At 39.6% G+C, this 25,881-nt stretch overlaps 1 protein-coding gene across 4 annotated transcripts in view; it reads left to right on the top strand.

Annotated features, from left to right (window-relative positions):
* The window catches only part of MRPL1 (mitochondrial ribosomal protein L1), a 155,515-nt gene that overhangs the window by 54,792 nt on the left and 74,842 nt on the right, over window positions 1–25,881 (top strand). For 3 of the 4 annotated variants that reach the window (XM_049885945.1, XM_049885946.1, XM_049885947.1), the window contains one exon: window positions 19,786–19,897. In XM_049885945.1, coding sequence (XP_049741902.1) covers window positions 19,786–19,897 — 112 coding nt within the window. Of the gene's footprint in view, window positions 1–5,068; window positions 5,754–19,785; window positions 19,898–25,881 lie in introns of those variants that run through there. The other variant, XM_049885948.1, reaches the window with a different exon arrangement.

Here is a 25,881-nt window from a genome sequence, read left to right as displayed (position 1 = left end):
TGCAGTCAATGGTATATTCAATATTCTTCTCCAGCACCATAATTGAAATGCATCAATTCTTCTTTGGTCTTCCTTGTTCATTGTGCAGATTTTGCCAGCATATGATGTGATCGAAAATACTGTGGCCTGAGTCAGGCATACCTTAGACCTCAAGGTGGCATCTTTGCTTTTCAACATTTTAAAGAGATTCTATACAGATTTGCCCAATGCAATAATTTGGTTAATTTCTTGCCTGCTATATATATATATATATATAACCTGTTGTCATCCATATATATTGCATATATATATTGCATACAGACACATACATACATATACCAGGAAATATAATGCAGGCTAAACCAAAAAAGTGGGAACATAGGCAGGGGTGGGGAGAAGAAATCATAGTTTTTCTGGAAAAATTCATATTGAAAATTTAATCTATACTAATTTCCTCCCATTAATTTGTAGGATAATTAGATCTTATTTGTTCTTTTTTTTTTTTTTTTTGTACTTCAGATGAAGGTTTACAGAACAAACTAACTTCTCATTAAACAGTTAGTACACATATTGTTTTATGGCATTGGTTAACAACCCCATGACATGTCAATACTCTCCCTTCTCAGCCTTGGATTCCCTATTACCAGCTTTCCTGTTCCCTCCTGGGCTGGTGTGCTGCTTTAGTCTCATTTTGTTTTATGGGCCTGTCTAGTCTCTGCATGAAGGGTGAAACTCAGGAGTGACTTCATTACTGAGCTGAAAGGGTGTCTGGGGGCCATACTCTTGGGGTTTCTCCAGTCTCTGTCAGGCTAGTAAGTCTGGTCTTTCTTTGTGAGTTAGAATTTTGTTCTATATTTTTCTCCAGCCCTGTCCAGGATCCTCTATTGTTATCCCTGTCAGAGTAGTCTGTGGTGGTAGCTGGGCACCATCTAGTTATACTGGACTCAGTCTGGTGGAGGCCATGGTAGTTGTGGTCCAGTAGTCCTTTGGACTAATCTTCCTCTTGTGTCTTTAGTTTTCTTCATTCTCCCTTGCTCCCAAAGTGGTGAGACCAGTGATGTACCTTAGATGGCCTCTCACAGGCTTTTATGACCCCAGATGCTACTCACCAAAGTGGAATGTAGAACATTTTCTTTGTGAACTATGTTATGCCAATCAGACTAGATAGTCCTGAGACAACGGTCCCCATAACCCTCAGCCAAGTAATTCCATCCCTCAGAGAGTTTGGATGTGTCTATGAAGCTTCCATGACCTTGCCTTGTACAGGTTGTGCTGGCTTCCCCATTATTGTATACTGTCTTACCCTTCACCAAAGTTTCCAATTATCTATTTTCTATTTAGAGTTTTTCCATCCCTCCCCTCCCCTCCTCGTAAGCATCAAAGATTGTTTCTTTTTGTGTGTAAACATTTTCATGAATTTTTATAGTAGTGGTCCCATACAATATTTGTCCTTTTGTGATTGACATTTCACTCAGCATGATGCCCCCCAGATCATCCATATTGTGAGATGCATCATAGGTTCATCATTGTTCTTTATCATTACATGTACTCCATTGTGTGTATGTACCGCAGTTTGTTTATCCATTCATCTGTTGATGGGCATCTAGGTTGTTTCCATCTTTTTGCTATTGTGAACAATGCTGCAATGAACATGGGTGTGCATATGTCTGTCCATATGATGACTCTTATTTCTCTAGGATATATTCCTAGGAATGGGATTACTGGATCACATGGTATTTCTATTTCTAGCTTTCTAAGGAAGCGCCATATCATTTTCCAAAATCTTTGTATCGTTTTGCATTCCCACCAGCAGTGCATAAAAGTTCCAGTCTCCTCGCAGCCTCTCCACCATTTGTTATTTTCTGTTTTTTTGATTTGTGCCAGTAATGCTGGGGTAAGATGGTATCTCATTGTGGTTTTGATTTGCATTTCTCTAATGGCTACTGATCTCCAGCATATCCTCGTGTGTCTATTAGCCATGTGAATATCTTCTTTGGTGAGGCTTCTGTTCATATCCTTTGCCCATTTTTTAATTGGATTATTTGTCTTTTTGTTGTAGAGGTATTGAACTTTCCTATATATTGTAGAAATTAGAGCTTTATTGGATTTGTAACAGCCAAAATTTTTTTCCCTAGTCTGTAGGTTTTCTTTTTACCATTTTGGTGAAGTGTTTTGATGAGCATAAGTGTTTAATTTTTAGAAGATCACAGCTATCTAGCTTATCTTCTGGAGTTTGCTGTTTGATTTCTTGACTGCTGCTTCCATGGATGTTGACGGTGGATCCAAGTGAAACAAACATACTAGAAATGCAAATTATTGTACCCAAATCCAGACCTGTTGACCAGAAACTCTAGGGGTGGGGCCCAGAAGTGTGAGTTTTAACAAGCCATTTGGATGATTCTGATGCACAGTACTAAAATGAGAAAACTCATGTAGTTCCTCATTGTTGTTCAATAAGAATTTCCATTTTCAACTGGAACCCCAAATGGGATGTGACTTTTCTTGCAAAGGAGTTTCCAGCTCAGCTGGAAGATGGCTGGAGAAGGCAAGAACACAGATCAACAGACCTGCCGGTCTAGCAAACATGTAGAAGCTTTCCCAGGGAAATTAGCCAAGCAGGCAGCTGGCATTTTGCCAAGACTCCTAGAACATGTAAACTTTCCTAGAAATCAACTGGGAAAAGTTACATTAAAAGTGAACTTTGAGGAAGTACATGAACAGAGTCTAAAGACTTTCTGGAAATGCTAATAAAAGTTCTGATGGGAAGAAAGATATCCTAGCACATACTGGGACAAGAACAGCATGGGTCCTATTAAGAAATAAGCTGATTTTAGAAAGAGGAGCATCTAAAACAGCCTATTCATTTTGTCTCTCTGGTTAACAGTTCTCATTGGTTCCTTAATAATGATAATATTTAACATTAATTGAGGCTATGCCAGTAGTACCTCACTGAATTATCCCATTATTAGTCCTACGTCTCAGATAAGAAAACTGAGCCTCAGAGAGATGTAGTAGTAACTTCCCCAGGTCACATAGCTAATAAATTATGATAAACCCATGGTGGTAGAGTTGATTCCAACTCATAGCGACCCTATAGGACAGAGTAGAGCTGCTCTATAGGGTTTCCAAGGCTGTAAATCTTTACAGAAGCAGACGGCCACATCTTTCTCCCACAGTGGCTAGTGGGTTCAAACTGCTGACCTCTGGGTTAGCAGCCAAGTGCTTAACCACTGTGCCATCAGTGCTCCTTACAAGTTATGATGATGGGATTCAAACCTACAGAGAACCACTGCTTAGCCTTAACATAATGAGGAGAACCTTATCATTTATTAAATATTTAGAGGCTTGGAGTTCTCATTTTGGAGTGTGTATTTAATTATTTCCAACAAATCTTTTTGCAGTTCTTATGAATTCTCAATCTAAAAAACCTGTGTATGTGTTGTTATACATACATGTAACTGGGGCCTGGACCCAACCTGACTAATGCCATCAAGTTCTGATGTTCAAACTGTGCAACTTGGGTAAGGTGCACCTCTGAAGGACATTGCTGTAATAAGGCTACTACTACAAGCATACTACATGTTACTCTGAGTTCTAATATTGGATTTTAAATTCTCCTATCAGACAGAAGACATAAGTCTGAAAACGCAGGTCAGCAGTGGTAAAGGAAGGGATGTAGAGTCTGAGAACCAGGTGCCTGTGACACAGGTGTTTATGCCTGCATTGGTCTCAGTGACTTTTCTCCAGTTCTGGCATCTACCATCAAACGGGACTAGTTTTTAACTTCTATGAGAGTTCTGACTGTGTTGGTTTTATTCACTGAATTCGTACATAGCCAAGCACACCACTTGACACATAGCAGGCATTCAAATATTTGTGGAAAGGCAGGAGGAAGGAAAAGTGGAGGGAGGGAGGAAAGTTATAAAAGTAGATTAAAATTCCTTGGATTTTTTTTTAAACATAACAGCTACGAATGGTTGTAGAACCTTTGAAATAACTGCTTAGGTGTTAACAAGATAAGGCAATAAATTAAGAAATCTTATTCTCCATGTAGAGGGGTACTATGTATAAACATAAAATAACCAAACCCGTTGCCGTAGAGTTGATTCTGAATAGCAGTCCTATAGGACAGGGTAGAACTGCCCCACAGAGTTTCCAAGGAGCGCCTGGTGAATTCAAACTGCCAGCCTTTCCATTAGCAGCCATAGCTCTTAACCACTAAGCTGCTAGGGTTTCCAAACATAATGTAAAGCTCTGGGAAATTTCTACTTTGATCCTGTCCAAGTTCCTGTGACCAACTTCCTGGAAGCAAGTTAATTTTGTAGGCTTGCCTTTTCTAATTCAGTCACTAGTTTTAGTTCATATATGCATACATTCACTTATTGAACATTTATTGAGGGGTTCCTATGTGCCAGGCACTCTAGTAGGTGCTGACATTACAAAAATGAATAAGACACGATTTCTGCCCACAAAGAGCAGACTGCTGTAGAGATATAGTGTAATGATGGTTGCACATCTCTGTGAATATACTAGAAACCATTCATTGTACAATTTAAACTGGTGAATTGTATGGTATGTGAATTATATCTCAGCAACGCTATTAAAAACGAACAAAAACAGATATAAGTCCTGGGTACTGTTCAAAACCAGGAAAAGGTGGCCATACCCAGAGTAGGAAGCTAGAGAGGCTTCCTCAAACCAGTGAAGCTTGAGCCGAATATTTAAAAACAAAACAAAGCAGGCGTTAGCTAGGTGATGTGGTACAGATATTCCAAGCCCCAAGGGGACATAATAAAGTCATGGAGGTGATAGAGAGAGGGAGAGAGAGAGAGAGAGAGAGACAGAGAGTGTGTGTATGTGTGTGTGTGTGTGTGCGGTGTGTGTGTGTGTGTTGGGGGCAGGGTTGGCTGGGGTTTGTGGCTTGGTAAAAAAAAAAAAAAATTTTTTTTTGTAGGTAGGCGGAAAAAAGATGGTCGCTGGAGTGTTTTGAACTGTCATCAGATTTGTTTTAGATATACCGTACTGACAGCTGTGACGTAATTGAAAGGGCACTGAATTTTTTAAAATCAGAATAACCTGTGCATAGATCTCAAATCTGCCATTTTAGAACCGGACGTGTTATACAAACGTCAAATACTATCATCCTATTGATCCTATTGGCACAGCTTGCCTGCCAAAGAAAAATGGAGGGCAGATTGATGTAAAATTAATGTACAACTATGCTGATATTGCACTGAATTAAAAAGAAAGTTTTTGAGTGAGTGGAACACTTCCCTTGGGTGGTGGCGGAAAGCCTGGCGAATATTTTTTCCACATCTTCATAAGGTTGGAAACCTGGCGAGGAGGAGAAATGGAGAGAAAGAGAGACAGAGAGAGAGAAATAGTCGTGGCATCGCCAACAGGCCCTTATTTTCTAGGAATGGTAGCAGTTCTACTCTGTCCTATAGGGTCGCTTCAGTCAGAATCCACGCCAAGGCAAGGGGAGGGGGACTGTCCTGCCGGAACCACGAAACGTAAAGTCCCACACAGCACCGGACCTACAGCAACACGGCCACTGGGCGCCAGTGCGTGCTGCGCCACGCTCCGCTCTCCTCCTCCCTCAGCGAAGCCTTTCTTTGGTCTCCGCCCCCTGCTTTATTCTAACTCTTCCCCTTCCGCCAATTCCGGAACGGAACGCTTTTTAAAAACTCTTCCCAGTTGAAGAGTAGGCCCAATTTCGTCCGCACAATCCGGAATCGTCAACATGGCGGCGGCCGCAAGATGCCTCGGTAGAGGTAAGCCGGGTGTTGTCTTGGCTTGCAAGGAAAAAGGCTGTGGTGCAGAATCTCATATCGGAGCAGAGTACAAGCAGGACTTTCCTAAGCATGGATATGCACTGGGATCCGAAGTTCTTCCTGTTGTCTTTGGGCTTTATGTTCTTCAAAGGGTCATCACTACTTAAAAGTGACCTTATCAGGGGTTTCACTCCTTACTGGAGCCGTGCGGGGGAATAGAAGGATGAGAGGAAGGTATACATTGACGCCCTTCTCGGTGCCCATGGGGAAGAAGGCGGAGACAAGGTTATGCCTCTGTACTGGGAGAGTGGGATCGCCTCAGGGAAAGGGGGAAGGAGTTTGATACATGAAGCAATGAGTTCTGGTAAGGGAAATATGCTATATTTTTATTGGCTTACATTTGTAAACCTTAATAGTTTACAAAGTGCTTGCGGATGCTTTTGGAGTTCATCCTTGCAGGCGATCCGAGTTCTTAAACTTCCAGACATTGACTCATTTGGATCAACAATTACCACTTGGGAGCTAATGCAGTAGTATTTCTTGATAGCAGTTCTTTTCAGCAGTTAATAAAGTCAAGAGTGTTAGCTAGAATAACAGCCTAAAACCCTTGGAGAATGTTTTCGAAGCAATGTTATACATATTGTTATTTAAATAAGGAAGCTTTGTAGATGGAGGCAGAAGTCAACCTCATCCTAGTTTTACAGAGGACGAAACTGATCCAGCATGGGCCCAAGTTCACATAACTAGTAAGTGGCAGAGCCAGGACTCAAGCTTGCACTCTAGTACAGTGATTTTTTTTTTTTTTACTGCATCACAGTTTTCTCTTTGAGCTTCCTATAGAAAAGCTCAGTGTCAAAACCAGCTTTCTCTATTTGGCACAGGTGTTGGTTAAAAGATAGTGATGACCCTACAGACTACTCAGTGAACAAACCAAAGTGCATATCTTGATGACATTATCTTCATACCTGTTGCTGTGGAGTGGATTCCAACTCATAGCAACCCTATAGGACAGAATAGAACTGCCCGATAGGGTTTTCAAGGAGTGGCTGGTGGATTCGTACTGCCAACCATTTCATTAGCAGCCAAGCTCTTAGCCACTGCGCCAACAGGGCTACAAACAGAAATAATGTATTAGACAAAACCAAAGAAACCAAAAAGAGACTGAAGGCTATCATTCCCTTCTTGCCACACTTTCTTCTCCTGGTTTCCAGGATACTTCCCTCTGTTAATTTTCTTTCTTCCTCACCAGTCATTCTTTCTCAAATTACTTTGCTGGCCCCTCCTCCTCTCCCCAATCTCATATCTTGGAATGCCCCAGAAGCCAGAATTCCGTCCTTCATCCTCATCTCTTCTATATCTAAACTCACTCTTTGGGTGATCTCATACAGAACTTGTGGCTTTGACTATTACTGTCTTTATCTCGATGACTCTCAAATTTGTATCTACAGCTGGGCCTGTCTCCTGAATTTTAAAGATTCTTATATCCATCTGCTTATTCTAGGTCTGCACTTGACTGTCTAATCCAGCACCTCACACTTGTCCAAAATTGAACTCATAATTGTAGCCTGCAGTCTTTCCCATCTTGATTGTTAGCAACTTTCAGTTGCCTAGGTCAAAACCTTAGAATTATCTTTGACTCCTCTCTTTTCCTCACACTTCACATTAAATCAGTTGGGAAATCCTGTTGACTTTATCCTCAAAATAAATCTAAAATCTGACTTCTTGCTCCATTGCAGCTGCCTTGTTCCAAGCCACTGCAGTCTTTCACCTGGGCTTCTCTACAGTCTACTCTCAACAAGTAATGAAATTGGTCCTTTAATAACTTAAATCATGTTACACCTATGCTCAGAACTCTGCAGAGCTTCCCCGTTTTTATAAATCTGGTGTTGTTACAAGAGCCTATAGCTGTGGTATCCATTTTGGTAGGCATCATTGAGCACTGGAAATATGACAAATCCAAGTTGAGTGTGGAAAATACACACTAGATTATGAAGACTTGGTGTAAAAAAAAGTAAAATATTTCAATATCTTGTATAGTGATGACATGTAGTAATAATAAGCACTTGGCTGCTAACAGAAAGGTTTGTGGTTGGAACCTACCCAGTGGCTTCACAGGAGAAAGACCTGGCAATCTGCTTTTGTAAAAATTGCAGCCTAGAAAACCCTATTGGGCAGTTCTGCTCTTTCCCATGGGGCCACTATGAGTCGTAATCAACACGATGGCACCTAACAACATAACAAAAACAGCTGTAATAAAATGTATTATTAACTTTTTTATTAATTTCACTGGTTTCTTTTTACCTTTTTTATTATGGCTATTAGGATTATTAGGAAATTTAGAATTTACACATACGGCTCACATGTGTGGCTCGCATTATATTTCTCTTGGACAGCATCGGGGTACAGTATTCTACATCATCTGGTACCTGCCTTCTCCCATCCCACTTACCCAGCTTACTTCTCTGATTTCTTCAGCCACCCTCCTTGTTCATTCTGCTCTAGCCACACTGGCCTCTCTGTTCCTTAATCACACTGAGAATACTCCTGCCTTGGGGACTCTGCACTGGTTGTTCCTTTGGCCAGCAATACTTTTTTCCTAGATATCTTCCTAGCTAACTTTCTCATTTCCTTCACGTTTTTTTCTCAAATATCACCTTATCAATGAGGCCTACCTTGTTGTTGTTAGGTGCCGTCGGGTTGGTTCCTACTCATAGCAACCTTGTGTACAACAGACCACCTTATTTAAAATTGCAGCCCACTTTTCCCCTGACTCTCAATCCCTTTTCCCAACTGTCTTATCCTCTCTACCCCCATATTATGTTTATTGATATCTTCTACTATGCTAGAATATAAGCTCCACAAGGACAAGGATTTTTGTTTTGTTTGCTGTTGTATTCTAAATGCCTAAAGCAGTGCTGGCATGTGGTAAATCGATGTTGAATGAATGAGTGGATGGATTATCAAAAAAAAAAAAAAATCAGAAAGAGCCCCCTCCTTCCATGTGTTGTAATTGATAATATTTAAAGTAATTTAAATTCAGTTTTTGCTTTCATTTGCTCAAATTTTCTTCATTTATACAACAGACGTTTGGCCTCTGCTTACCAGTGTGATAAGTGTGAAGGACGCAATGCTAAACAAGTATACACATCCCCTACCCAAGTGCTTATCATCTACTGAGGAGCAGACATTAATTGCATGATTATTTCTGTAATTACATTTCTCCTGAGTGCTATGAAGGGAAAGATCAAGGTGCTATAAGAGTGTGTTTGCAAGATCTAATCTTTTCTGAGTCTTCAGAGAAGGCTTAGCTGAAGAAGTAATGTTTTAAGTTGTTGTTGTTAGCTCCATCAGTTTGACCCCATACTCATGGCAACCCCACATGCAATGGGATCAGGCCGTTGTGATTCATAGAGTTTTTATTGGCTGATTTTTCAGAAGTAGATTGTCAGGCCTTTCTTCCTAGTCTGTCTTAGTCTGGAAGCTCCTCTGACACCTGTTCAGCGTTATAGCAACACAAAAGCCTCCACTGACGGATGGGTGGTGGCTGCGCATGAGGTGCACTGGTTGGGGATAGAATCCAGGTCTCCCATACTGAAGCAAGAATTCTACTACTGAATCACTGCTGCCCCCAGTGACTTGGTAACTATGAATTAGCTACATGAAGAAGAAGTGGGGAGTGGTAGGGGAGAATCACCGATGGAGGGAAGATTATGTTTGAAAATCCAAAAGTGGTAAAGAACAGGGTGTTTCAAGTAACTGAAAGGAGGCCAGTGTATTTGAAGCACGGAGGATGTGAGGGAGAGTGGTCCTAGATGAAGCTCACCAGATAGATTAGGACTAGCTCATGGAAGATCTTTTAAGAATTTACTTTATTCAAAGAGCAAGCTGAAGCTATTGAAGTGTTTTAAGGAGATAGTGATTCCTTCTGCTGAAAGCTGGAAAAGAAATGGAGGGGGCCAAGAATGGAGATAGAACAGTTTGGAGGCTGCAAAGCAGTAATCCAAGTTGTAGATGACCCTCATCTGGACTGTAGTGGTTGCACTGAGAAAGCAAAGACTAGGTGAATAAGATCTCCTAGGGAGGGCAAAGATTATAGAGCCAGATAAGGAGGCCATATAGGACTGACTCCTGATGAAATCTAACCTTTCATCATCAGGTATAAGAGCATAAACCAGCAAAGGAGATGGAGTAGTTTTCAGGTCATTGCTAAGGGGACGGGGAAAGGAGGGACTTAGAATGAGTGCAGATTCATGTAGGTTCATACATTTTGTGATAAGTAGGGGAAGAAGTTCCAGGGGCTTCTGTTTTCTCTGGAGTAGCAAACAAGGTTATCCGCTAAGAGTGAGGGGAGAAAAAAATGTGTTAAAAGAGATAAAATCATACAGATAAATTGATTACAGAGGAATTGAAAATATAGATGTCGTGGTCTAACCCCAAACCAGACCCACTCCTGTTGATTCGATTGTGACTCATAGCGACTCTATAGGACAGGATAGAACTGCCCCATGGGGTTTCCACGGCTGTAAATTGTTATGGAAACAGACTGCCACATCCTTCTCCCACAGAATGGTTGGTGGGTTTGAACCATCGACCTTTTGGTTAGCAGTCCAGTGCTTTAACCACTATGCTCCCAGGGCTCCCTTCACGGTCTAACAGTGGTGTTTAAATATTGGTATTTTTGTAATACGATTTTTCTTTTTCTGTAGCAGTTTGATAGATTTCTGTTGAAAATTTTAATTTCTGGTTTTCATGACTAGGGATTCTAAAGACAGTGGTGGATTGTTTTATAGCAAATTGCTATTGAAGTGTTCAAGAGAATTATTGTTTCCAGGGTTGGTGGGCTCTTGTTTAATACAATTAGAATTATTGTTTGGAACTGTTTGCCAAACCTTTAATGGATAAATGCCAGTTCCTTCATTTGCCATATTCGATTTTTCAAGATAGCTGGTTTCTTTAAAAATATGGAGCATCTCTTTTAGACTGCTGCATATCAAATTTAGCATAGGTCACTAAATTTGAGATTCTGGGGAGGCAGGAACTGGATCTAATTATTCTATTTCGTTTTCTTCCTTAACATCATTTCTGCTACAAATAGTGTCCATCAGTACATAGGTGTGATATATTGCCTCAGCAGTCACTTCTATATGTTCATAGAATTCTCAGTTTTGGTGGTTATTTTGTACTTTAACTTTCTCTTGGAAGATTAGAGGTGAAATTGAGTTGTTAGGCGTGTGACTTTGGTGACATTTATGCTGTGACCTGAAGTTAAAGAGTAGGCTGTGGGAAGATCAGGCGGTAGCTCATTCCAGGCAAATGTAACATCGTATATGAAGGTCCTGAGGCAGGGGTTAACTTAATGTATTCAAGCATCAGAATGAAGGACCCTAGAGAGCAAGTGGGAGCAATGTACTGAGCAGTAGGCAGGAGCCAGCTCATGTAGGGCCTTGTAGACCACAGTAAGGACTTTGTAGCTATTCTGCATGCATAGTACTATACACTTGGAAACTTAACTTACTGAAATGAATTCACTTGCTGTGTAGACCAAGTCTTATAATTTCTATATTATTGGTTGTTGCAACATTTTATATAATGAACTCGATTTTAAGGTATTGAATTTTAACAGCTGTTTTACATGAAAATCTAGTTGTAAGGTACTAATTTGAAAAATGGAGTTCAAGCCAGTTCAACAGAGAATATAGATGGACAAACATATGAAAATATACTCAGCCTAACTAAACTTTCAAATTGAAACAACTCTGCATACCGTCTTTCATTTACCAGATTGCCAGAGACCAAAATGTTCGGTAGCATACCATGTTGGCATGAGTGTGTGGAGCAGGCTGTCTTTTCATTGCTGGTAGAAATGTGTATGGGAACGGTCATTAGACAGAACAGTATTTATCAAAATTACAAATGTTCCTTCCCTTTGACCCAGCAAATTTACTTCTAGAAATTTATTGTGTAAGTATATTTGTGTGTTCAAAAATGATGTTTGCAAGGTTATTCACTGGAGCACCGCATGTAACAGCAAAGTATTATAAATAAAAAAAAAAACCAGTATAAATTATGATAGCCCAATACTTTGCAGCCTTAAAAAAACAAAGTCTTTATAAAACCCATTGCCATCGAGTCGATTCTGCCTCATAGCAACCCTATAGGACAGAGTAGAACTGTCCCATAGGGTTTCCAAGGAGCTACTGGGGGATTTGAACTGCCGACCTTTTGGTTAGCAGCCGTAGCTCTTAACCACTGCACCACCAGGGTTTCCAAAGTTTTTATGGGCTGATATGAAATTATCTCTTTAATGTATACATATACACATACCTTTATGAAAGGTATATATGAAATTATCTCTAATGTATACATATACACACAACTTTATGAAGGGCATTGTCTTAGTTATCTAGTGCTGCTATAACAGAAATACCACAAGTGGGTGGCTTTAACAAACAGAAATTTATTTTCTCACAGTTTAGGAGGCTAGAAGTATGAATTCAGGGTGCCAGCTCTAGGGGAAAGTTTTCTCTCTCTGTAGGCTCAGGAGGAAGGTCCTTGTCTGTTTACCTTCTGCTTCTGGTTCCTTGGAGATCTCCATGTGTCTTGGCATCTGTCTTATTCCATCTGTCATCTGCTTGCTTGTTTAATCTCTTTTATATTTTGTATTTTAATCTCTTTTATACCATACACTAATCCTGCCTAAACTTAAGACAGCCCATTCCCTCTTGGGATTATAACCACAGACATAGAGGTTGGGATTTACAACACGTATTTTGGGGGGACAAAATTCAGTCATAACATTCTACCCTTTGGCCCTCAAAAATTCATGTCCCGGCCACATTCAAAACACATTCAGCCTACCACATCATCCCCCAAATCTTAAATCAACTCGAAGTCCAAAATCTCATCTTCTGAATCATCTGACTCAAATGTGGGTGAGACCTTAGGCATATTCCGTCCTGGGGCAAAATTTCTCTTCATCTACGAATCTGTGAAATCTAGAATACAAAGTTATCTGTTTCCAGGGTACAATGGTAGAATAGGTACAAGGTAGACATTTCCATTACAAATGGAAGAAATTGGAGGGAAAGAAGGAATAACTGGCACCAAGCAAGCCCCAAACCTAGCAGAATACATTAGCTCTCAAGGCTTGAAAATGATCCTCTGTCTTTGAAACCAAGAAGGCCCTGCTTCTCGTGTTCCTTCCAGCAGTTCTGCTGATCTTCGAGCTGCTCCAGGGATGTTTTTTTTCTTTTCTTGGAGGACAATAGGTGTAGTTCCTTTGGCCTGTTTCCTGCCTATAGAATTCCAAGAGTCAGACAGCATTCTTTCCTTTTGTTCGTTCTTTGCCTCCTTCAGTCTAAGCTGATAGGTTTTCTGCTGTGGTAGTTTGTTAGATCCGTCAGTCACAGACTTAATCTTTTTAACAAAAGATTGTGTAGCCACGTCCTTGGGTGAACATTCTAAGACGTGTGTCCTTAGTTTGTACCACAGAATTTTCTAAATCTTTAAGTTCTGCTTTCATTTGCACAGTTCATTTTTAAGTTCATCTCTTTTCTCTCGCATTTTACTGTAAGTGGTAAGGAGAAACCACATGACCACACGATCTTGCTTAGGAATCTCATCAGCTAGATATCCAAGTTCATCAGCTACAAGTTCAAGTTCCACAAAACATTTGAACATAATTCAGACAGGTTCTTTGCCACTGCATGAAGAGCATTGCTCTTCCTTCATTGACCAATCACATGTTCACCATTTCCTTTTAAAGCCTCACCAGAAGCACATTTAAGGTCCACATTTCTAGCAACATTCTGTTGCTGGTGTCGTATGTATTCTCTAAGATGTTAGAGACTTCCTCTGTAGCTCTCCTTGCTTCCTTCTGAGCTCTCACCAGAATTTCCTTTGACATCTGTAATTCTACCAACAGTCTCTTCAAGGCAACCTAGGCTTAGGCTTTTACTATTAGGCACCATAAAACTCTTCCATCCTCTACCAATTACCCAATTCCAAAACCGCTTCCACATTTTACGTAACCATTAGAGCAGCACTCCACTCTTCCAGTACCAAATTCTGTCATAGTTATCTTGTGCTACTATGACAGAAATGCCACAGGTGTGTGGCTTTACCAAGCAAATTTAATCTCTCACATTTTACAAGGTCCAAATTCAGAGCGCCAGCTCTAGGGAAGAAGGTCTTTCTCTCTTTAGCTTTTGCTTCCTGGTTCGTTGGAGATGTCCATATGTGTTGACATCTGTCTAACCCCATCTGTCCTCTGCACACTTGTTTAATCTCTTTTATGTCTCAACAGAGATTGACTCAAGATACACCTTGTCTTACTAACATAACAAAAATGATCCATTCCCGAATGGGATTCTAACTACAGGCATAGAGATTAGGATTTACAGTACATATTTTTGAGGGACATAATGCAATCCATAACAGGCATATATATGAAATTATCTTTTATATATATATATATATATATATACACACACGCACACACACACATCTCTCTTATATGTCAGAAGCCCTCTTGGCACGATGGTTAACTGCTTGGCTGTTAACTGAAAGATTAGTGGTTCAAACCCACCAGCAGCTCTGCGGGAGAAAAGACCTGCAGAGCTACTCCTGTAAATATTACAGCCTAGGAAACTCTATAGGACATTCCACTCTCTCGTATAGGGTAGTTATGAGTCAGAATTAACTTGATGGCATGCAACAACAACATCTTATATATACATATGGGTGAAAAGGGGCTGTAATACCGTAAGTGAAAAAGCAAGGTACAGAACAGGGAATACAGTGTGCTACCATTTTTCAATAAAAGGGATAATTATATTGGTACTCATATTCTTATATACGGCATCCCTGGTTGCACAAATAGTTAAGCTCTGGTTGTTAAGGTTGGCAGTTCAAACCTCCACCCAGAGGTGCCTCAGAAGAAAGGCCTGGTGATATGCTTTTGAAAGGCCACAGCCATGAAAACCCTATTGAGTTGGAATTGACTCAATGGCAACTGGAACTGGAATACTTATATGTACATTTACTATTTCTAAAAAGATGCACAAAAAATTGCTAACATGGAGAGGAAGTGGTCAGGAATGGAAGGAAGACTTTACTTTTGTATATTCTTTTCTGGAGTATTTTATTGTATTTTAGATGAAAGTATACACAGCAAATTAGGTTCCCATTAAAAAATTCATACACAAATTATCTGTGACATTGGTTATGTTAAACGCAATGGTGTTACTGTTTATTTTTTAGGCCAATCTATTATTTGGCAGAAAGGTGACCTCCAGGAGTGGCTTCAGTTCCAGATTAGAAGGATGTTGTAGGGTGATAGTCTCAGGGTTCCCTCTACCTTCTAGTAATCCAGTAAGACTGGTTTTTTTTTTTTTTTTTTTTAATGAATTTGGTATTTGTTCTACCTTTTTCTTCCATTCTAAGCAGGACCTTCTGTTGTGTTCCTGGTCAGAATGGTTGGTGGTAGTAGCTGGGCACCATCTAGATCTTCTGGTTCAGGCTAGAAGAGGCTGTGGTTCACATGGGCCATTAGTCCTGTGGACTGATTTCTTAAGTCTTTGGTTTCTTTCACACCCCTTTGCTCCAAATGGGAAGAGACCAATAGTTGTATTTTAGGTGGCTGCTTGCAAGTTTTGAAGATTCCAGATGCCACTCACCAAACTAGGATGTAGAACATTATCTTTATGAACTAAGTTATGCCAGTTGACCCAGTTGTCCCACAAAACTATGGTCCTGAGCCTTCGAACCCAGTAAATCTATCCCACAAAGTGTTTGAGTATGTCTAGCAGGTATTCCTAACTGTGCCCCTGTCTATCGTATATGTGGGTATATATGCAGTACATATAAACATATATATACATATGCTAACAAATATACCTATATATGTTTGTGCAAAGGAGCCCTGGTGGTACAGTGGTTAAGTGCTTGGTTGCTAACGCCAAGGTCAGCAGTTCAAACCCACCAGCCACTCTGCAGGAGATTTACAGTCTTGGAAACCCCATGGGGCAGTTCTACTCTGTCTTATAGGGTTGCTATGAGTTGGAATTGACGGCAGTGGGTATTACACGTGCATGTACTCCCATATGCCTCCCCCCACCCATGTAACATACATTATCTACCTATGTAATCATTCATATATATTTTGCTTGTTATTACTGTTGCCAAATTGTATATGCTATGGCATTTACCTAAGTTGTCCTTTTTTCTTGTGTACCTCTCAGTGTCTTCATTTACCTTGGTCAAGTTTTGCTGACTTCCCCCATATTGTGTATTGCCTTTCCCATTACCAGAATTAACACGTCTACTATCCAGTAAGTGATTCCCTGTTCCTCCCTCTCCCATCCCTGGTAACCATCAAAGAACACTGCTTTCTCTGTGTATGCCTATTCTTGACTTTTTATAAAAGTGCTATCATGTAATATTTGTCTTTTTGTTTGCCTTATTTCACTCAGCATGATGTCCTCCAGATTTGTCCATGTTATTAAGGTGTTTCGTGAACTCATCATTATTCTTATTGTTGTGTAGAATTCCATTGTATGTATGTTGTTAGGCGCCATCCAGTAGGTTCCAACTCATAGCAACAAACCACGTGTAAAATGGAACAAAACACTCCCTAGTTCTGCGCCATCCTAACAACTGTTGGCATGCTTGCTACCATCGTTGTAGCCACTGTGTCAGTCCATCTCGTTGAGGGTCCCCTCTCTATCTCTGACCTGCTACTTTACCAAGCATGATGTCCTTCTCCAGCAGCTGGTCCCTTCTGTTTAACATGTCTTAAGTACGTGAAATGCAGTCTCACCATCCTCACATCTAAGGAGCATTCTGGCTTTATTTCTTCCAAGACAGATTTGTTCATTCTTCTGGCAGTCCATGGTATATTCAGTATTCTTCGCCAACACCGTAATTCAAAGGCATCAGTTCTTCGGTCTTCTGTATGCATGTTCTTTTGTAATCGTTAAGTAAAAATATTTTTCCAGTATTTCTACATACAAAAAGAATATGACATACATGTAATATATAAAGAATAATAATAGCTTACACCTCTGAATACTGTTAAGCTTAAAAAACAAACAAAAAATGTTATCAATTCCGACAAAGCCCTGTGTGTGTTTTCTGTTCTGCTTTTTCTCCAGTGGTAACCACTTTTGCCGAATTTCTATTTTATCACATCTTTGGTTTTTTTTTTTTGTATATCTTTGACACATATGTACCAACTCCTAAATAGAATGTTGTTTAGTGTTGGCATGTTTTGCAACTTTAAAATCAAATACCAAATGAGTTCTTCTGCAACATGCTTTTTTTCCCTCCACATTATGTTTGTGAGATTCATATCTGCCACATAGAGTTTATTCACTTTTACAGTCCTAAGTGCTAGAGCTGCTCATCAAAGGGTCGGCAGTTCAAATCCGCCAGGCGCTCCTTGGAAACCCTATAGGGCAGTTCTACTCTGTCCTACAGGGTCGCTATGAGTCGGAATCGACTCGATGGCCCCTGGGGGGGGGGGTTATAGCTTTCCATTATAGGGATATAAACCCAAAACGCCAACCCACTGCTATCAAGTCAATTCCGACTCATGGTGACCCTATAGGACAGAGTAGAACTGCCCCATAGGGTTTCCAAGGCTAAGTCTTTATGAAAGAAGACTGCCACCTCTTTCTCCCGTGGAGCGGCTGGTGGGTTCGAACTCCGGCCTTTCGGTTAGTAGCCAAGCACTTTAGCCACTGTGCCACCAGGGCTCCTTGATAGGAATATACCACAACTTATTTCCAGTGACAGTGAAAACCCTGGTGGCGTAGTGGTTAAGTGCTACAGCTGCTAACCAAAAGGTCAGCAGTGCAGATACACCAGGTGCTCCTTGGAAACCCTATGGGACAGTTCTGCCCTGTCCTGTTGGGTCACTATGAGTCAGAATTGACTTGACGGCAACAGGTTTGGTGTTTTTTTCTTTTTGGTTTTAGCAAAGATGACCGGTTCCTGGGTGGTGCAGTTAATGCACTCAGCTGCTAACTGAAAGGTTGGTAGTTGGAGTCTATCCAGAGGCATCTCGGAAGAAAGGCTTGGTGATCTAGCTCTGAAATATCAGCCATTGAAAATCTTTCAGAGCACAGTTCTGACACACATGAGGTCACCATGAATCAAAATGAACTAAATGGCAGCTTTTATTTATTAGTGTAGATAAACGTTTGGTTTCTTTCTTGCATTTTTCTTACCATAAACAACTATACCATGATTGTTGTTGTGCATGTCTCTTAGTACACATGTACAGGAGTTCCTCTAGGGTACATGCCTAGAAATGAAATTGCAGAATCATTGAGATGTTTGTATTCAGCCCCAACCTCTGCTTTCCAAAGTGGTATTCCAGTTCACACTTTTATTGCCAATGTATAAAATTTACCCTTTACTTGATGTTTTCATTGACCCCTGATTTTTTTTTAAGTTTTGCCAATCTGATGTATGTGAAACAGTGCTATTTAAATTATGTGGTCTGCAAACTGTTACCTGCTACAATAAGATCAAAGAACTGCTTCCTTTGTTGATAAAGTCTTTGGAGAAAAAAAAGACAAATTGAACAATGTACTTAGTGATGTGGTTGATTTACATGCTGGTATAATCTTAATTGGTTACAGACCTGTAACAAACAGGCCCGCTAACCACCCTTTGAATAGCATTGATATAAAATTATATTTTATTGTGATTTAAATTTGTATTTATGTGATTACTAATGATGTTATGCATCTTTTCATATATTTATGCATCATTTGTGTTTCTTTTTCAATTAGAAGTAAGTCTTTTTCTCACTTTTCAGTTGAGTATATTTTTATATATCCTGGATATTAATCCTTTGTCAATTATGTATGTTGCTAATATATTTTCCTGGTTTGGGGCTTGTCTATTTGCTGTCTTTAAAGTGTCTTTTGATGAACAGAAATTCTTAACACTAATGTCACTTTTTGGCTAGTGTTGTATCGGGTTGCTATGAGTTGAAATCAACTCGATAGCAATGGGTTCAGTTTTTTATTTGGGGCTGTTTGTGAAATTATTACCTTCCTTAAAGTCAGAAAGATATTTTTCTATATTCTGAAAGCCTTAAACTTTTGCCATTCATATGCCAGTTCTTTAAAAAAAAAAAAAAAAACCAAACCAAAACTGTTGCCACAAAGTTGATTCTGACTTGTAGCGACGCGTACAGGACAGAGTAGAACTGCCCCATAGGATTTCCAGGGAGCGGCTGGTTGATTCAAACTGCAGACCTTTTGGCTAGCAGCTGAGCTCTTAACCACTGTGCTGCCAGGGCCCCTTTTAGTATATCTAGATTTGATATTTTGTGTGTGGCATTAAGTAGGGATCTAATTATACTTTTTTTCCCACTGTGTACAATCAGTTGTCTCAGCACCACTTATTGAATTCCTTGTACACTGACTTACAATAACATCTCTGTCATTATTTCAAATATCTATGTATGCATGGGTCTATTGCCGGGCTTTTTATTTTGTTTTATTAGTCTGTGAGTCGGAATCGACTCCATGGCAACGGGTTTGGTTTTGTTGGTTTTATTGTAGCTGTGCCAATAACAAAGTGTCTTAATTAGCATAGCTCTATAACAAATCTTTTTCTCTGTTAGGGCAAATCCCTTCAATTTGTTTTTATTCTTCAAGAGTGCCTTAGACAACTCTGTGAATGTATTACCCATTCAAAAATGTGAATAAATAAAATTTAAATTATTTAAAAAATTCCGGGGTGTATCTGCATACTCCCTAACAATATAGCTAACATACTTTGTTGAGCCTGAACTAAATTAAGTTAAAAATAAATGAAGATAAAATGGTTTAAATATAGATACGTTTACCTGGTTTTAATTTTGAGAAGCACAGTTTCTATAATTACAGTTTTGAAAGACTGGCTAAAAATCACACATATTGCATGTTGTTTTGGAAAACACTGATTTTTATAATGCAAAAAATTGTGAACATGATTATTTAATATTGATATTTTACATATTTTTTTTTACAAGGCTTGATACATCATCAGAGGCATAGTCTTTCCAAGAAGGCTTATCAGCTATCTCCTTCTCCTTGTTCTGTAAACATTTTGGTGCTCAACAGACATTTTGCGGCTGCTACGAAGTAAGTTTTTTTTTCTTTTAGTTATTATTTTATTTGGTCTCACTTAAAATTTTGATGAATAAACATTATGCTTGGGCCCATAAATATACATAGGGACTTATAATTGTAAAGGTTTGCCATTTCTGTTTCTTTGATCTTTAGTCCTGAAAGAAAGGTAACACTTATTATGATAATAGTAAATACTTAACTGAATACTGACATGCATTAACTGATTTGTCCCCCTCAGCAACATTTTGAGGAAGCTATTGTTATTATCTGTGTTTTACAGATAAGACAGTCAAGGCACAGGTAGGTTATATACTTGCCCAGAGTCAAAGAGCTAGTATGTGTTGGGACTAGGATTTGAATCCAAGGAGTTTAGTTCCAGAACCCAAGCTTTTTCCAGTATTCTATCACTGCCTCTTTAGAACAGAACCCACTGTTCCAATCAGTGAATTTTAATTAAGATATTGTGTGTGTGTAGCTGATTTTGCTCTTTAAATTACATTTTTTCCTGTTGGGTACTTTTTATAGGTCGTGTATTATAAATACATGCCTGTACTGTGATTATATAGTGGAATTTCAGATTTGCAAAATGTAATATAAACTTGTATTGCTTTATATAAAGTTTGAATATGTAGACACCTAAAGGAATGGAATTTCTTCTCCCAACTTTCATTTCCAAGGGCAGGAATTGATTTCTTACTGAAATAGGAACCTAATCCTTTTCTCCATTCATACTGCCATGACCTTGCTAAACCAAATGGCAATATGATAGATAGCCTAATAGCGTTATTGCTTTGCCCCTTCCTAAGGCAAAGGACTAAAAGGCAGATATTGGTCTAACCTTTCAAGCTCCTATGTTATACCATCTGGGGCATAACACTAATTGTTTTGTTTTAGGTAACACTGATGCTAATGAAGTATGAAAACAGTGAAAGATGATGGTTACATCACCCTTTTTCTGAATGTTTTCTTCCTCAATATCACCTTTTTTGAAGCTGAAGAAGTGTCTCAGTGACAGTTACAATAAGGTGCTGAAAAGCTGCAGAAGTAATGATAGGTAACATTTACAGAATGCCTACTATATTGAGCACACTACATGTGTTAGCTCATTTAATAATCACAGTAACTCTATGAGGTACAGATACTGTTATAAACATTTTACAGATGGAGAAATGGAAGCCTAGAGAGGTTAAGTAAAGTCCACAGTCACATAGGTAGAAAGTGTTGGAAGGAGCATTTCGGTCCAAGCTGCCTGACTCTAGAACTATGTCTCTTCACTGCTTTTAGGGTAATGGAAGCAGTGGGTTTGGAGGGTAGGACTGAAATGGAAATTGAGCTCAACCTACAAAGTTTTACGATTTGGCTGAATTTCCTAGAATATAATCCTCAGGTTATAATGCCGAAAATGAAAACTAAAGTGTGGAAAATTTTTGGTGAATTTGTAAACCCTCATTTGCTAATATATTTTGTTTCTGCAAACTTAATTGAATATTTGACAAATTTACCACAGTTATCTCTTATTCAGCATACTTTGTTGAACATCTGCTGCATGTCAGATACCATGTAAGGTATTGGTGATTTGAAATTAGTAAGACACATATTCCCTTGCCCTTGAGGATTCTATAGTATCCTGACAGCAACATAAATGATTGCGTTTTGTTTTTAATTATTAATTGCAATGAATTCATTAACCTTCTGAAAAGATACTCATGGTAAGCCATTCAAAAAGTAGAAAGAGTATGTAGTGAAAAGTAGGTCTTTCTCCCACCGTTGTCCTCCAGCCACTCAGTTGTGCTTCCCTCAAGGTAACTACTGTTAGCTAGTTTCTTGTGATAACTAGATGGTCTATGCATACACAAGTGTATGAATACATTACTTGTTTTTGCCTAAGTAGTTGTGAACTATACACCTTGTTTTATACCTTGAATTCTTTTTTAACTTTTTAACTTGCTTCATGTGGAGCTACTTAGTAATTTTAATTATAACATTTCATTGTGTGAATGTAGCATAATTTAATCATTCATTTGATAGGCATTTATCTTTTTAATCTTATGCTAATTCAAATGATCTTGCAGTGAATAATCATGTTACATTATGTCAAACATTATAAGTATAGTATAAACTCTTAGAATTGTTGGATCACAAGATGTGAGCATTTGTAATTCTGATAGATAAACCAAATTGCCTTAATAAAGATCAAGCCAATTTATATCCTTACCAGCAAATATTATTAGAATGCCTGGTGGTATAGTGCTTAAGAGCTATGGCTGCTAACCAAAAGGTCGGCAGTTTGAATCCACCAAGTGTTCCTTGGAAACTGTATGGGGCAGTTCTGCGCTGTCCTCTTGGGTCGCCATGAAGCAGAATTGACTTGACGGCAACGAGTTTGGTTTTGGTTTTATTTTCTCACACATAGTATAGTCAGTTTTTTTTTATCTTTGCCAATTTGACAGGTTAAAAAATAATATTATGGTTTTAGATTTCATTTTCTATTAGACCGAGATTATATATATATTTCATACGTTTAAGAGCCATTTATATTTTCTTTACTATGAACTCTTCATGTTATAATCTCATTTTTCTTGTTGATTAGTAGGAACTCTTTATTATAATTTAGCACGTCTGTGATATAAGTTGACTTTAATATGTTTAAGTGTTATATTAGAGGAATGGACCAACTGCTGTGGGATCCAAAATTGAAAAGTCAATTAATTCTACCTGGGGATGGCAGGGCAAATAGTATTTGAGCTGAGTCTTGAAAGATAGAGGGGACTTTGCAGCGGAATTGGGAGAAAGGTATTTCAGTAGTGCAAAGACACGAAAGTGATATGGATGTAATATAGTTTGATATGGCTTGAATATAGGATAAATAGAGAGGTGGCAGGAATGTAACTAGAAAGGAGGCTCCTTCTGAGTGTGTACAGTACCTGGATTCTTTTTGTTGTTGAGAAGTTGGAGGAATATTGGTTATACCAATTTACATCCCCACTCAGCAGTAAGTCAGAGTGCCCAGTTTTCCACATTCTTAACAACCCTGGATATCATCAGTCCTTATTTGTGTTTCTTCAGTGTAGTTCTAATTTATATCCTTTGCCTGTTTTCCTATTGTGCTGTTTGTCTTTTTCTTTATGCTTTGTGGAAGTATTTGTTTGTTAGGAATATTCTTTTGAAAATATTTTATCTTTGAATGTTTTCTTTTATCCTATAGAAATTTTACATTTTATGTCTTATTTACACTCTACTCCAGTACAATTTTAAAAACAGTTTTCACTCACTTGAAACCTGTAGCATAAGAAATACGCATACTTAAAAAAAAACTAGAAAAATTGTAAGATATTTTTCATGCGTGACAATGAGTTTTTTAGTAGCTTGATGGGAATCATGGTTTTCATGATTTTAGTTGTAGTTTTAATTTTTAATGTACTGTCTATAATATACTAAAAAATAGCTTTTTCATGACTTATTTTTTTTGTCAGGATCTGAGACTGGGGTGGAAGGGCATGTGCTTACTTGTCTCTGGAGTTCTGAATGTCTCCCCTCCCACCCCCTGTAGATGCAGACATACACCTTCTGTACTGCAGACCCTGATTTCAAAAAGGCCACTGGGTCATCTCTGAATATGGTTTTGTTTCTCTCTTGACAACAGGTTATTTTTCTTATGTTTTTGTGTGTGTGTGTTTCATAATTTTTTACTGAATGCTGGACATCTTGTGTAGAGTAGTAGAGACTGAAGTAAATAGTATTTACTCCTAGAAGTGGCCTCTTCGCTCTGGTGGCACAGTGGTTAATTGCTCAGCTGCTAACTGAAAGGTCGATGGTTTGAACCTACCAGCCGCTGCATGGGAGAAAGATGTGGCAATCTGTTTCTGTAAAGATTACAGCCTTGGAACCCCTATGAGGCAGCTCTGCTCTGTCCTATAGGGTTGCTATGAGTCAGAATCGACTCGACGAAAATAAGTTTGGTTTTTTTTGTTTGTTTTCTACAAGGCCATCAGTAAAAGGTATTGAGTCTCTCTAGCCAGGAACTGAGATAAGTTTTGGTTCGGTTGTTGCTATGGTTAGCTCTAGTATGCTAGTAGTTCACTCTGAGGTACCTCAAAAGAAGGGCCTGGAGATCTACTTCTGAAAAATCAGCCATTAAAATCCCTAAGGAGCACAGCTCAGCTCTGACACACAGAGGGTAGCTATGAGTTGGAATCTACTTGACAGCAACTGGTTTGAATTTTTTTTGTTGTTGTTGTTTACCTTGTGCTTAGGGTAGGGGCTGGGTTGATGGAGGGTTTTTCTCAGTGTTCTTGTTCCATCCTCAGTTTTCTGCCTTTCTTGTGCAGCTGTGCCTCAGAGGGGGGATCCTGCCATATTCTTGCTTCTCCCCTAGCAGTAGTATGTTGTTTATTACTCAGTGCTTAAAGGGGCTGTGATGGGTGGCAGGAGGGATTCTCTATTGTACAGGTTCAGTCTTAGTCTTAGATAGGTCCTGTGTGGCTGGAGCTTGGGGATGGAGTTTCTGTAGCATTCCTGTCCCTTTCACCCAATGGCATGTATGTGTTACATGTTTGTGTGGGAGTGTTTCCTGTCCCTTCCCCTATGATATTGGTATAGGACATAGGGCCCAGGGGTAGAGGATGGCTTTTGTTTGTTATCTTCTTTCTTACCTTCAGCCACCATGAATGTTTATTTGTCCCCTGGAGGGTGAAAGGGTTTGCTGCCCTTGTGACTTTTGGCTTTTGCTCCATTTGAGAGAAGGGCCTGGGCACAGAGGCAGGGCTTCCTTGCTTTCCTGTACCCATATGAGGCTCCCTAGTCCCCTGTCCTGCTCCCATTCTTTTCTGTATACTTGATGGAGCTCTGAAAAAGAGCCCAGGAGTGAGTTTGAACTTCCTTTGTGTCTGGGACTCCCAGGGTGTTCATAGTGTCATGCTACCCCTTAAATTTCAGCTGATTTTTTCTTACCCCCCTTACCTTCCTATTGTGCTTTGTGCCTGATGACATAGTCCTGGCAGGGTGTGTGGGGGCAGGGTAGAGTCCACAGGAGAGGGGTAGACCCTCCCTTGATTTCAGGTACTTGGTTGTCTTGCAAGTTCAGCTCTCAAGAAAAGTTATGATTTTATCTGGCTCTTTATTGTTAATGTACTTTCCAGCTTTTACATCCTAAGCAGAAGCTCTGAATTTAGATTAAAAGATAAACCAGCATCAGAGATGTTACTGAGTTTCTCTGTATGATTACACAGAGAAATAAGAGTTGTAGACATTTCCATTCCATTAAAAATGACATGCCCTAGCAGGCAGAACCAACATGGTGCTCTAGACAGATACACAACGCTGTCCCTCTACAGCAAAAACCTGAAAAACTATGTAAAACAAAAGCAGAGGTCAATCCTGGAATGCTAAGCATCAAATGAATCAGTAAAGAACTAGATCAAAAACTGAATGGAAGATGAAACTGATGGAAAACAGAGAACGAGGAACTATACGGAGTGCAGGTTCCCTGCACGCTAACATAGCACAGCATTGTCATCTTGGAACACAGCCAGCAATGACCCTGGACAGGGAGTATGGGAAAGCAACTTCACACCTTCCAACAGGAGACAGAGCACCTGGTAACCAGAGAAAACACACTTTTCCACCCTTTACCCTTTTGCCCTGTATGCCACTCCCTGCCTTATTGTTAGCGCCCAGGTCTGCCCCGCCCCCACCCACTGTCTACCCTTTTTACTCTTTCTCTTCTCCCCCCCTCCAACACCTAGCTCCATATGCTACCTATCCCCCTTCCCGCTGGCCAGAGATGCATGCTGAGTCTAGAGCATTCCCGGTGCTCAGGCCCACTGCTGCACTGAGCCCACACTACCCCCCCTCCACCACTCAGTCAGCTACTGAACAGTGGGAAGCGAGACCATACCACTTCCTGTCTGACACCCCTGCCCATCTGTTGAGGTGCTGTGAACACTCCCAACCTCTGGACCAACATCAAGAGGCAGATAGCCTGCCCAGTCTGCCCT

Source organism: Elephas maximus, chromosome 5 (genome assembly GCF_024166365.1).
Source record: "Elephas maximus indicus isolate mEleMax1 chromosome 5, mEleMax1 primary haplotype, whole genome shotgun sequence".
In the NCBI taxonomy this organism is placed as follows: domain Eukaryota; kingdom Metazoa; phylum Chordata; class Mammalia; order Proboscidea; family Elephantidae; genus Elephas; species Elephas maximus.
Note: the sequence above shows the minus strand (reverse complement) of the source record. Positions and strands in the feature narration are given on the sequence as shown.